Here is a 13,912-nt window from a genome sequence, read left to right as displayed (position 1 = left end):
AAAGAAATAAAGTTTGAACAAAAGCATTGCAAATATCAAGGTTAAAACAAATAACAATAAATTGAAACAATATTTATCGAGAGAAAATCTCAGTAAGTCACATTCAGGCCTGTAGCTGGGCTTCTTCCTCTTTCATAGAATCCATTTAGAAAGAGGCAATTGAGGCCATTGAGACTGCACCAACCCTCTGAAGAGTATTCCACCCAGACCCATCCCCCACCATCCCCTAACCCTAACCCCGCATAGGGTTTTTATCATGGTGTACCCCCCTAACCTGGACACTACAGGGTCATTTTTAACACAGCCAATCCACCTCAACTACACATCTTTGGACTTCTGTGTTATATTTTGCCGGGAGGCTGTCTAAGATGGCAGCTGCTGTCCTGTGACCTTTGCAAAATGTTAAATCATGCTCCATTGAAGACATCTGCATCTTGAAAATAGCCCTTCTCCAATCGATACTTCTTAACTTTTGTTCTAACCAAGGCCTAATTTACATTCTCATAATGAGTCATTAATTAAAACTTTATTGTATCCTAGACGATGTGGCAATGAAACATAATTCAGTTGAGGATTTTCTTTCAGTTTTTTTTCTGAAGTGACGACCTTCTCTGGAATCCACAATTCATTTGGAATCTGGAGTCATTTTCAAACAGCCTTTTCCAAGGCTTATTTTATAAATATACAGTACAGTTTCAAACAATTTCCTTTCTCCATAGATTACCAGATTGTAACCATACAGTCACCACCTTCCCATATGATTTTTTCTGCATGGCGGTTATTCTTAATGCCCACTTGTGGGACCCACTTTTTAAGCAGAAATTTCCATGTTTTCTGCTTGAATATGTAAACTTGAAAACTCATGCCTGAAAACTATTGAGAAGTTGGGTGACAGATGAGAGGACAGGCAGCAAGCCAACGCAGTTGTGACTTCTTGAACCAAGCAAAGATAAATGTTTGATGTTCTGTTTCTAATCTGTAATCGACTTTATCATCTCTCCTGGACCCTCGCTGAAGGTCATTTCTGATGAGGCATGCAGCGTGAAATTGGGTTCACCCATGAGGCAGGTATCAAAAGGATCTCCAAAGCGGAATTTCTCATCATTTGCAGGTGTTTGTTTTTAGTCTCCTGCCTTCAGAATGCTGTTTTCTCTGGAGAGCTACGATTGTTCCTGAAGGAAGGCTCAGAATACTCTCTGCTCTGCATGAAGTCAGAAAAAAGATCTGATACAGTACCATTAGCATCACAGCATGTGATCACTAATATCAGAGTCTAATTTGTGCAGGCTGAATGCATTGTAAGAGATGACAATTTTTTGTAAAGAATTAATACAAAGGCAGCATAGTGAAAGCTGACCTATCCTGGTGTTGTGCTAACCTCTAATGTGGAGGTGGTTATCTAAGATCACAAAGAAATCTTGATCAATTGGATCAATGGGCTGAAGAAAGGCAGATGGACATTAATTTGGAAAAAGGTGAGGTCTTGCATTTTGATAAGCAAACAAGGACAGGACTTGTTCAATTAAAAGTAGGGTCCTGGGTGGTATTCTAGAACAGACAAACATAGGGGTTCAAGAATATAATTCTTTGAGGTTGGCGTAACATATAGATAGGGTGGCTTGAGAAGGTGTTTAGCACATTTGCCTTCATTGCTCCGACCGTTGAGTATAGGAGTTGGGACATCATATTGAGGTTGTATAATACATTGGTGAGGCTTCTTCTAAAGTATTGTGTCCAGTTCTGGTCTCCCTGTTATAGGAAGGATATTATTAAGCTGGAGAGGAACAAGAAGAGATTTACCAGAATGTTGCCAGGATTGGAGAGTTTGAGTCATAAGGAGAGGCAGGACATGCTGGAACATTTTGTCACTGGAGCATAGGAGGTCAAGGGGTGACCTTATCAAGGTTTATAAAATCATGAGTTGTATAGATAAGGTGAACGACAGGTGACTTTTCCCTAGAGTTGGGGGTTTTCAAGGCTAGGAGGCATATTTTTAAGGTGAGAGGAGAAAGATTTAAAAAGACAAAGGGGGCATTTGTTTTACACAGGGAGTGTTTTGTATTTGGAACGAACTTCCAGAGGAAATGGTGGATGTGGGTACAGTTACAACGTTAAAAAACACTCAGGTAAGTACTTGAGAAAGATATGCTTGGAGGGATATGAGCCAGGTACAGGCAAATGGGGACTAGTTTAGATTGGGATTATGGTTCGGCATGAACTGGTTGGACGAAAGGGTTTGTTTCCATGCTGTATGACTATGACTCTCCAAAGATTACGCCATTTTTGGAGTGTCATTGGAAAAGTGAATTAATATTTTAGTTAATTAATAATGAATAAAGATGGATTCTCACATTGCTCAAATGAGCACCTACTTTAATCTTCTTGCAATGAGGGAAAAATTGGAACTCCAAATTATTTGGGGACTTACTTTTCCCTGTGCAAATTCTGTTATTCCATTTGAATGCTTCTCTAATATTAGCATAGAAAGATTAAAATGTAATTAAATTTCAAAGTAAGAAAGGGGAGAGAAGAATAAGTTGATCAATTTCTATCTCTCTAAATTTCTCTTTCTCTGTATGATGAGCATGGTGCTGCTGGCATGAATTGTAGAAATGCTATTTCTAAAACTTGGGGTGTTATCAGCTAAGTGTGATGATCAATGTGTTGTAGAATTTGCACATTATCAATAATAATTGATAAACAATTGTGACCATCTTTATTGACAAAAATGATAATTAGAAAATCCTTTCTGAGTCATGCCATCAAACTGATCTATATCCTTGGATGCCAAATGTATCAGTCTTCATAGCATATCATTTAATTTGTTGCTTAAACAATGTAGTGTGTATCAAGTGTATCTGGTGCTGAGAAAAAGCAATCCCATACCATATGGACTTTGTATGACTATGTGAAATGGGTGAATCACTCAGCAAGTTTGCACCTCTTCCAAGTTATTTGACTTAACCATTACTGTATAGATACTGTGTTACTGGTTTTTCCCTCTGGAAAGTCAAAACTACCCCATTAAACTTTAATAAAGGATAACAGAAACCTTGACTTCCCTGAGTGATGATTCAGCAGTATAGAGTCATCGAGTTATCCATTACAGAAACAGACCCTTCAGTCCAACGAGTCCATGTTCCCAAACCAAATTCATCCCACTTACCTGCATTTGGCCCATATCCCTCCAAACCTTTCCTATTCATGTACTTATCCAAATGTCTTTTAAATGTTGCATCTAACACTTCCTGCGGCAGATTGTTCCACACACGACTCACTCTCTGGGTGAAAGAATTGCCCCATATGTCTTTTTAAAAATTTTCTCCTCTCATCTTAAAAATATTCCCCCTAGTTTTGAACTCCCGCACCCTAGGGAAACGGCCTGTGCGACTCACCTGATCTATGCCCCCTGTGACCTGCCTCTGGGAACAGATTGGAGCCCAGTCACTGACCTCCACTTTAATCTATAGAGGACAGACTCAAAGGTTCATTGTCCTTTCAGAAGCTTGCTTCCCAATGAGTCAGAACCAGTTTTGTGTCAATTTGCAATTGTCATCTTGCTTTTGGAACAGACAGTATTCCAAAACCATTGAAACATCTCCAGTAAGACAGAGACATCCTGTGTGTAAGCAATGAAAATGATTTCGAAAACATCAAGCAAACAAAACAAGATTTGAAAGAGTTTCAATCCAGTCCCCTCCACTTGGCCATATACAACACTGGAATATATAATTTCTACATTACTAACTGTACATACAGTCCACGCTGAACGACCACTGTCGAAAAGATGGGATGAATGACTCAAACACATTGTCCTGAAGAAGGCCTTATGCCTGAAACGTCGATTCTCCTTCTCCTTGGATGCTGCCTGACCTGCTGCGCTTTTCCAGCAACACATTTTTCAGCTCAAACACATTGTCATCTGGATGAAGCAGTGTCTCCAGTAAAACAGGCACGATTTAAGAGCTAGAAAAAGTAATGGAGAAATAAGTGATAACTGGCTCAGTAACTCAGTGGAACAAGGGTGTGTAGTTCTCCTGTGATGCACGGAATAGGGTGAGTTTTATCAGCAATGCACTGTCATGTATAATGGCAGCCTTTTTTGTAAAACGTGGAAGCAAGATTAAAACGGATTTTATTTTTTTTTAATTGAAAAACTGATTTAATTATTTTTCAGAGGAACATTAAATCTGAACATGATTTGCCAATGTATCCATAATGTGGAAATATTGGCAAATAGTTTGTCTAGATTAAGATTGTCCTTCGTTCGAGGATAAACTGTTTCATGAGGTTGCTAAAAAATAACTTTCAGTATTTTTCTCATAGTTCTTTTCTCTTTTCCTCCCTTTGTCCTTTGTCTATGTGTTATTCTCTCGTCACTTGCACCTTCTCCATTCTGTTACAGATATTTCCATCAGCTTGCTTGCAGTGATACTTATTTTCTGTGGACTGGCCCTGGTGGCAGTTTTTCTCTTTGTGTTCTGGAAGCTCTGCTGGGTACCCTGGAAGAATAAGGTTCTCTCGAACACCTCCATTCCCGGAGACACAGCCAACATCACTAGCATTGAGCAAGACAAGGAGATGACGGACAAACCCAAAGAGTCCACATCCATGAGCTTCCTCGAGGCAGCCATGAAGATCAGTCACACATCACCAGATATCCCAGCAGAGGTTCAGATGTCCATGAGAGACCACATCCTGCGCCACACACGGATACAGAGGCAGACAACGGAGCCAACCTCTTCCTCCAGGTCAGTGTCTCAACTTTGGCACCAGAGGTGTACTGTGCATGCATATGTGCTGCCTTGCGTGCTTTTAAAAGCCAATCTTTGTTCAAGCAGAGTTTCTGTAAGCTTTAAACTGTTAATTATGTGTATAAAAAGGAAGCACCATGCCTAGAGGAACATTATTATTCTCCTGGTGCGCACTATGTCTTGATTGATTGTATGAAGTGGAATCAATCATTGGAGATGTTTACCACCCCTCAGCATTGGAGATGCAACAGAGCAGGTGGGCTGTGAAGGGGGTGCTGAAAGAGTATCTGGGCCAGGCAAGAATTTGATTGTCCTCTATTTAAATTGGAACCAATTTTTAATAATTTGCCCTTTTTTTAATATGGGAAAAGGGTAAATCGGCCCAAGGTGACTGTTTCATGTTTAATATGGGGAGAGGAATTCAGAAGTTCTGAGAACATAAGGGAGTCAGCTGGAGATTTCAAAATGACCTATTGTAAAATGGATTCGAAGCAATCGTGAATTGGTACGGTGGCTCAGTGGTTAGCACAGCACCAGGGGCCCAGGTTTAATCCCAGCCTTCGGTGACTGTCTGTGTGGAGTTTGCATATTCTCCCTGTGTCTGTGAGTTGCCTCTGGGTGCTATGATCATTCCAAAGATGTGCAGGTCAGGTGAATTGGCCATGCTAAATTGCCCATAGTGTTAGTCAGATGGGGATGGGTTACTCTTCGGAGGGTCGGTTTGGGCTGAAGGGCCTGTTTCCACACCATAGGTAATCTAATCATTTATGTTTATAATGTGGAGCACCAATTGCAGGTTTGTTGAACACAGAGGAAGTAGATGCATGTTGACCCTCACAATTTATGAGACAACCCTCTGTCCACATTAAAGGATGATGTACATTCTAAGACAATGTTAAACTCAGTGATCTGCTGGACAGAATGCTGCACTGTCTGTTTTACTTCCTTTAAAACAAAAAATGAAGGAAAGAATAAGCAATATAAGCAAGTTTAAGTATTTCACGTTGAAGGCAACTTACCACCATCCTTCTTAAGAGCAGCCAGGGAGGGACAATAAATGCCAGCCAGCCAGTGACATCCATGTCCCATGAGAGAACGAAAAAATATATTTCAAAACTGTTGCAGTTACTTCATAATGGAATGACCTTTTGTTTCTCTCAATATTTGAAGGACTGGCATCCCAATCTTTAATTTTTTCTCATTAGAGATGTCTACACATTATTGCCATGGGTAACCATCTTCCATTCTGTGCTGTCTGATGCTCTTTTCTTCAAAGGGCGTATGAATTCTAACTTTCAGAACAGGCCAGGAGGGATCTTCTTCAACAGTGCCATCTATGGGTGCTGTACAGAACAGGAAGCAGTGTTTGGATATTTTGACCATGGAATTCGCAATCCCATTTAAGTCACTTTACCTGGGATCAGGTCAGCTATGTGACTGCCCGAAATCAAATGGCCCAGGTCCCAAAATGAGGGTGGGATGTTGGAGTTCAACGATGACTGAGGAGGGAGGGCTGGTTTCAGGAACAGCAGACAACATTATTCTGTTTCCCATGACCTTACAAAAATAAAACATTTTCCTGCCAATTTGTAGTCTTCCTTTCACCAGCTAGTTCACATAGACAGAGCGAGGGTCTCACTCTGAACAGTTGTTCTGTAAAACTACTTCACATTCCTTTGTACCTCACCTATTTGCATGTATAAGACTTGGCCTGACAAGCATAAGGTTCCAGTAAATATGGCAGGCGTACAGGTTCACCACACCATTTACAACTCCACTATTGGCGCATTAATGCCAGTTGAGTTAAAACTAGTTCTAAAATTACTGAGGGAAGTGAAACTATTTCAGTCCACATATTGTTTTCTAAAAGACACTTACTCTTGAATTCAGTTGCACTCCAACAATCTTGTACTACACGGTACAAGGTGTCCAGCAGGGAACAGGCTTGTAAAAACAGACATGGCACAGGTTTAAACTGTGGTAATGGGTCTCTTCTACTTGGCTCCCCTCAAGCCCTTGCACTACTTTATCTGCATCACGGCCCACTTCTGCCTTTTTATGATTCATGGTTCAATTGTAAAAGGATAGGAAACAGTCAGATTAATACATCAAATGCTAATAGTTGAAAACTGATGTGAAAAGTAAGATCCTCAGCACACATCCATCCCGTGCACTGAGACTGTAAAAGCACAGACCGAGGAAGTTTCTCTGGCTGTTTAAAATGCAGGTGTGATCTCTTCAGACTGAGCTGTCGATACACTGCTTCAGTTTGAAGCAAACACAAATCAAGTTCTCCACTGGGAGAATTCACAGCTTCCTGCATCAAGTTGCCCCACTGATGTGTGTGTCATTTGGTTGCTTGTCTTTCACCACAGATAAAATCTTTTATTTTATGTATAAAACTTGCAAAATCGTCCAGGCAGAAACATGATGCATTCAGCTTCTGAAGTTTACTTGAATTTTTAAAATTTCTGTACTCCTGGAATAGAATCTCTGCCTCAGGGTGGATATGGTTTGAACTGCAGCGTTTTCCTGGAGCTAACCATCATGTTACATCTCCAACATGAAGGGTGTTTCAGCAGGACAGAAATTCCCCAGTTCCCAACAGCATTCCAAGATACTGGAAACAGTGATTCAATTTTCAAGACCTGAGGATGGGGGAATTTCAAGACTGGGGGCATATTTTTAAGGTGGGAATAAATTTGGTCAAGTACATGAGTAAGAATGGATGGGACGGATAGGGGCCAGGAGGAGCAGGTGGGGACTAGCTTAGTTGGGATTACATTCAGCATGGACTGCTTGCACCGAAGGGTCTTTTTCCATGCTGTATGACTCTGTGACTCTATGACTCTATTTTGGGATCTTCGAACAGTGTCAGTGGAGATAATCATCAGCTCTGCAAAACATTTTTTTTTTGCCAAAGGATGAATGTATGAGATGAGTGGTAATGTTGCACAAAGGGAGGATATTCAGTTCCTCATAGATTACCTGTTATTTTTAATTCTGCTGCATAGTAAAGACGAAGGGTGAATCCTATCAGGCTCAGTGTAACATGGGCTATAGTAAGGTGTATGGCACTATTGGGTGACAAGTGCAGTGAGGTCTATCTTGACATTGAGATAATCTTTCTCCAACTTTTATGCTTTTCGCAAGTTGTGTGGCAAGATTCCTGCTAGATGGGGCAAGTTGCCAATATACGAGTATTAATCCTTGTTAAATGCCTTCTAAACGCCACAACTCACATTCTTAGATTCAGACTCCCATCTTACTGAACTCACCAATCAAGCTTGACGTAGGGAAAACTTAACAAAAGAACCAGAGCAGAACCAGAGCTGGATTCAGCTCACTGCTTGCTCCGAATCAGTTCCATGTTGGAGACGAAGCACCACAATCAGCCTCGATGAATCCCTATGGTACAATTCCAATCTGCTGACAGGTTACTTCTGCACTTCAATTCTGAATCGAAAGTCTGCTGACAACTATCAGTGTAATGCTGCAGCAAGGACACTGTGTGCTCAGGGACACACATCCTGCTCATGTCCTAGATCATCTCCGGCCTGTTCACTCACTCACTCTTATCCTACCTGAACCTTCACCGCTTCCCTGCCTTGAATTATCTTGCCTTGCGTGCTTGCTTCCTTAGATAGTGATACCAGGCTCTTAATATCCCAATACCTGTGTCTTGCCATGCCATTTAGCATCGACACAATGCCAGGAAGCTTGGCATAGTTGTCTACAAGCCTCAGTCAAGACAAGGGAGATGGGGACCAGACACATTAGACCAAGGGCAGCTGCTGAGAGCAGTCCAGGCAATGGTCATGGCAGTCAGAGTCAGGGTCTTCTCCTCAGAAGGGATAAGGAGACAAACTATGGGCACCACACCACCATCTTGAATCTTTCTGCCAAGCTGTGTGCTGATGCCATAATGGAAGAGTGGCAAGAACTAAAGGAGATGAAAGTGGATGGTATAGCTGTTACTATTGGTGCAGGTGCCCTGAGTGAGTGAGTGGGCGTGCAGGGTTTGTGGTGCGGGGTATTAGGGTGGCTGACAGTGCCTGAGGGAAGATGTTGCAGGCAATAGTGGTAGGGCTTGAGCCTTGATGGGAGCTGGGTACAGTTGCAGTGAGTGTGAGGTATCGGAGAAAAGATAGTGGACCTTATCCGGGTTGAATGGGGAGAAAGGGAGACTTCTTCTTACCTAGCTGGGCATTCCTCCAGGTGACTGAGATTGCACTGACCCAGATGCCAACCTCAGAGGAGGATGCCACGGACTGGTGTCGACCTTTTTATTGCCAGTCCTGGGGGAGGAGGAAGTTCCTCCATCGCACTGCCTCAGCTTAGACCCTGACTTCAAAGTGGGCACAGATAGCCCCCATCTGCCATGTACAGGGTAGATGTCAGTAACAGTGCAGGGCAGCTCCAGGCTGACAATATTGGTCTGGGTTCACAACAGGCTATTACTGATGGCGCTGTCACCAGTGATGCTGCTGAATTCTGGGTTATCTGCTGAGTGATGAGTTCTTCCAGGAACAGTAAGATGGGGCTGAAATTGGATATGAGAGATGCCTGAATTGATGAGGTAAACTTGTTAAGGTGGGGTGAGAAACCTCAGGAGGCTTTGTAATGAGAAACCTTCAAAACAACCCAATGAAATCTGGACTTGGCGAAAAATGTATTAGATTCTCTGCTTCAAAACCAGTTTCACTGCAATCTTTGTTGGGGGTCAGTGAAAAAAGAAATCTAATGAGTGGATCAGGGAATTGAGAGCATTTAAACCTTGTTTCATTGGATAAGGATGTGACGTGACATAGTTTGAAAGCAGTACATTATGTCACTTTTAACCTTGAATAATTTACAGTCTTTGTCCAGAGAGTGCTGATAATGTGGTACTAACTGCTACCTATGGTTGAGTCAAACATCATCACAACAATTGTAGAAAGCTTTGGTGAGACCATATCAAAAGTATTATGAATATCTTACAGCTATTTAAAGAAGGACATACTTAGAGGGAATGCAAGAAAGCTTCACCAGTCTGATTCATGGGATGGTGGGATTGTCCTACAAAGAAAGATTGAGGAATATGGGCCTAGGTCCTATAGAGTTTCGAAGAATGAGGGATAATATCAGTGAAAATTCAGACAGGGTAGATAGAATGATAAAATCATAGAATCATACAATGCAGAATGAATACAGAATACAGGCCCTTTTGTCCATTACTAAAAATATACTATCTCCACTTAATCCCACTTTCCAGCACTAGACCCATAGCCCTAGATGCTATGTCACTTTTTAAAGGTTGTGAGGTTCCCTGCCTTAACTACCCTCCCAGTGTGTTCCGGACTCCCACCGCCCTTTGAGTAAAACAGTCAATCCTCAAAGCCCTGCTTGTCACATTAAAATTATGCCCCGCTTAATATTGACCTTTTGACTAAGAGGAACAGATGCTTTCGGTTCACCCTTTCCATCACCCTCATCATCCTTCACACCTCTATCAGGGGCCACCTCAACTTTCTCTGCTTCAAAGAGAACAGCCTAAGATTATCCAGCCTCTCTTCATCGCTGAAATGGTTCCTCCCCGGCAATATCCTGGTGAGCTTTCTTTGCTCCTGATCCAGTCTTAAGAAACAGGAAGAACATTTTTCCTACCTCTGACATCAAGTATAAGGGGACACTGCCTCTGAATAAGAGGCAGGGCTTTTCAGATGAAGTTGAGAAGGATTCTCTTTTCTTACAGGTTAATAAATCTTTGAAATTCTCTGCACCACAGAGCTGGAAAGGCTCAAATATTGAGTATGTTTAAGACAAATATTGAGAGATTTCTAGACATTAAAGAAATGCAGGAAAATGATATCAAGGTAAAAGAACTGCAATGATCTAATTGAACAGTGGAGTTAGGTTGAAGAGCTGAATTGATACCCTGTTCCTTTTCCTTCTGTTTCAGTGCCAACAGAAGCTCAGTAAACACATGGGCTGGGGGCAAGGATAGATAAGGTTGATAAAGTCACATGAAGAGCGGTGTAATGAAGCTCGTGTGGAACATAAATACCACCATAGTTATGCTAATGCTTTGTTCCTGGGCTGTAGATTCAATGGATGGATTTTACGTCATGCCTGCTCTCTCACTCCCAGCCAGAAAGTGAAGTGGGCTCACAACAATTTAATGCAGAAACACAAACTGCTGGTAAAGCTCAGCAGGTCTGGCAGCATCTGTGGAGAGGAGGCAGAGGTAACATTTTGAGTCTGGTGAGTTAGGCAGCCTGGTGGCTCTGTTGGTAGCATTGCTGCCTCATAGCACCAGGGATCTGAGTTTGACTGCAGCCTCATGTGACTGTCTGTTGCATATTCTCCCTGTGTCTGCATGGGTTTCCTATAGATGCTCCAGTTTTCTCCTACAGTCCAAAGATATGCAGGCTAGGTGGATAAGCCATGGGGAATACAGGGTTACAGTGACAGGGTAGCATGGGTGGGATGCTCTTCAGAGAGTCTGGATAGGGCAAATGGTATGTTTTACACACTGTAATGATTCTATGACTACAGCAAAACTAATAGCAGCTTGGAAAACAAGTATTTATGTTGAAGATGGGGGTTGGTAGAGATGGATGGATAGGTGGAGACGGAGCCCAGACAGAGAGAGAGAGATATATGAAAGGAGTAGGCAGATGAGGGGATTACTGATAGTAGGTGAGGATGGAACAGAAGAATAAGAGATAATAAGAACTGAGAGTATAAAAGAATAAGTAAGCTGTACTAAAAGCAACCCATGTAATGTGAAAATCGCCCTGAGAGTGGGTAAGAATGGATTAGTTATGTTAAAAGTAGCCCATGTGATGGAAGGGTTGGGTGTGGAAGTGGGTTAACAAGCAAACACAAGCCTTCAACAGCCCACAAAGCAGCAAGAAAACCCAACTTTCATTTTCAACAGCATAAAAAATTTCAAATTAACATGGGTCAAATCAGTTAAGGGAGAAAGTGAGGACTGCAGATGCTGGAGATCAGAGCTGAAAATGTGTTGCTGGAAAAGCGCAGCAGGTCAGGCAGCATCCAAGGAGCAGGAGAGTTGACTTTTCGGGCATGAGCCCTTCTTCAGGAATGCTGAAGAAGGGCTCGTGCCCGAAACATCGATTCTCCTGCTCCTTGGATGCTGCCTGACCTGCTGCGCTTTTCCAGCCACACCTTTTCAGTCAAATCAGTTCAGGTCATTTTACTCTCCAAATGGTATTAGACTGGATCCTACCAAAATGAAAGAAACATAGAAGTTGCTTATGCCAAATGCAAAAATGATTTACAAAGGTGACTTGGCTTTCTCACCTTTCTGTAGCTATACATGTTTTGAATGTTGAAATCAAAGTGTCTTCACTTCGAGGTCTCCTTTGCAAAGATAGGCAATGCATGAAGTAGGAAGATCACCAGCATATTTTTCAATCCCTCAAAATGCTTTATCTTCCATGAACAGTACCAATCAAGTGAGTTGTTGAGAATTCCTGATGTGGACATCAATGGGTGTACCTGGCGAGTTCAGCTCATGCTGGGTCCAAAGGCTTTCATGTTAAACATGGGACACCAACATCTCCCATTGGCATGACCCATTTGCACCAACCACCTACATCCCACGTCAATGGAAATTTGTGTCCAACATGTGCCAGCTTCTAAGCACGTCTCTAATATACTTACAGGATGTTTCTAGTCTTTGTTGCTACATTTTGGGCTGTAAAGTTGCAGCAAGGACACTGTGTACTCAGGAACATGCACCCAGATCCTGGACTGGACTAGGCTGCATCTCACTGTCACAGAGCTCACTCACTCTGAGCCTACCTGGACATTCACAACATTGCCCTGCCTTACCTTTGTATGTTTTGTTCCCTCAACCAGAAATCCCAGGCTCACCATACTGCTGTACTGCACATGGGAAAGGTGTTTTGAAACTTGAAAGGATGCAGAAAAGATTTACAAGGATGTTGCCGAAGTTGGAGAGTTTGAGCTATGGGGAGAGGCTAAATTGGCTGGGGCTATTTTCCCTGGCATGTCAGAGGCTGAGGGGCGAGCTTGTGGAGGTTAATAAAATTATGAGGGGTATGGATAGGACAAAAAGACAAGGTCCTTTTCCCAGGGTAAGGGACTCTAAAATCAGAGGGCACAGATTTAGGGTAAGAGGGGAAATATTTAAAAAAGACCAAAGGGGCAACTTTTTCATGCAGAGGGTGGTGCATGTATGGAATGAGCTGCTAGAGGAAGTGGTGGAGGCTGGTACAATTACAGTATTTAAAAGGAATCTGGAAAGGTATGGAAAGAGGATGGGTCACATATGGAAGATATAGAATCTCGGGAAATAGATAGTGACATTTTGAAAAATCTCCATATTACAGAGGAGGGAGTGCTGGATGTCTGGAAACACATAAAAGTGGATAAATCCCCAGGATCTGATCAGATGTACCCTATAACTCTGTGGGAAGCTAGAGAAGTGATTGCTGGGCTTCTTGCTGAGAAATCTGTATCATCGATAGTCACAGGTGAGGTGCTGGAAAATTGGAGGTTGCGAACGTGGTGCCACTGTTTAAGAAGGGTGGTAAGGACAAGCCAGGAAACTATAGACCAGTGAGCCTGACGGCGGTGGTGGGCAAGTTGTTGGAGGGAATGCTGAGGGGCAGGATGTACATGTATTTGGAAAGGCAAGGACTGATTAGGGATAGTCAACATGGCTTTGTGCATGGGAAATCATGTCTCACAAACTTGATTGAGTTTTTTGAAGTAACAAACAGGATTGATGAGGGCAAAGCGGTGGATGTATTCCATATGGACTTCAGTAAGGAGTTTGACAAGATTCCCCATGGGAGACTGATTAGCAAGGTTAGATCTCATGGAATACAGGGAGAACTAGCCATTTGGATACAGAACTGGCTCAAAGGTAGAAGACAGAGGGTGGTGGTGGAGGGTTGTTTTTCAGATTGGAGGTCTGTGACCAGTGGAGTGCCACAAGGATCGATTCTGGGTCCACTACTTTGCATCCTTTATGTAAATGATTTGGAAATGAACATTAGAAGTATAGTTAGTGAGTTTGCAGATGATACTAAAATTGGAGGTGTAGTGGACAGCGAAGAAGGTTACCTCAAATTACAACAGGATCTTGATCAGATGGGCCAATGGGCTGAGAAGTGGCAGAT

The 13,912-nt window shown here is 42.4% G+C and overlaps 1 protein-coding gene across 4 annotated transcripts in view; it reads left to right on the top strand.

Annotated features, from left to right (window-relative positions):
- Window positions 1–13,912, top strand: part of LOC122563291 (synaptotagmin-6-like) — a 299,429-nt gene that overhangs the window by 146,396 nt on the left and 139,121 nt on the right. For all 4 annotated transcript variants that reach the window (XM_087973676.1, XM_043716993.2, XM_087973677.1 and 1 more), the window contains exon 2: window positions 4,406–4,751. In XM_087973676.1, coding sequence (XP_087829802.1) covers window positions 4,406–4,751 — 346 coding nt within the window. The remainder of the gene's footprint in view (window positions 1–4,405; window positions 4,752–13,912) is intronic.

This window comes from Chiloscyllium plagiosum, unplaced genomic scaffold, assembly GCF_037043375.1.
Source record: "Chiloscyllium plagiosum isolate Xiang-an unplaced genomic scaffold, Cpla_swu_hap1 HiC_scaffold_26, whole genome shotgun sequence".
Taxonomy (NCBI): Eukaryota; Metazoa; Chordata; class Chondrichthyes; order Orectolobiformes; family Hemiscylliidae; genus Chiloscyllium; species Chiloscyllium plagiosum.
The sequence above is the reverse complement of the archived record's forward strand: the minus strand, read 5'-3'. Positions and strand labels throughout refer to the sequence as shown.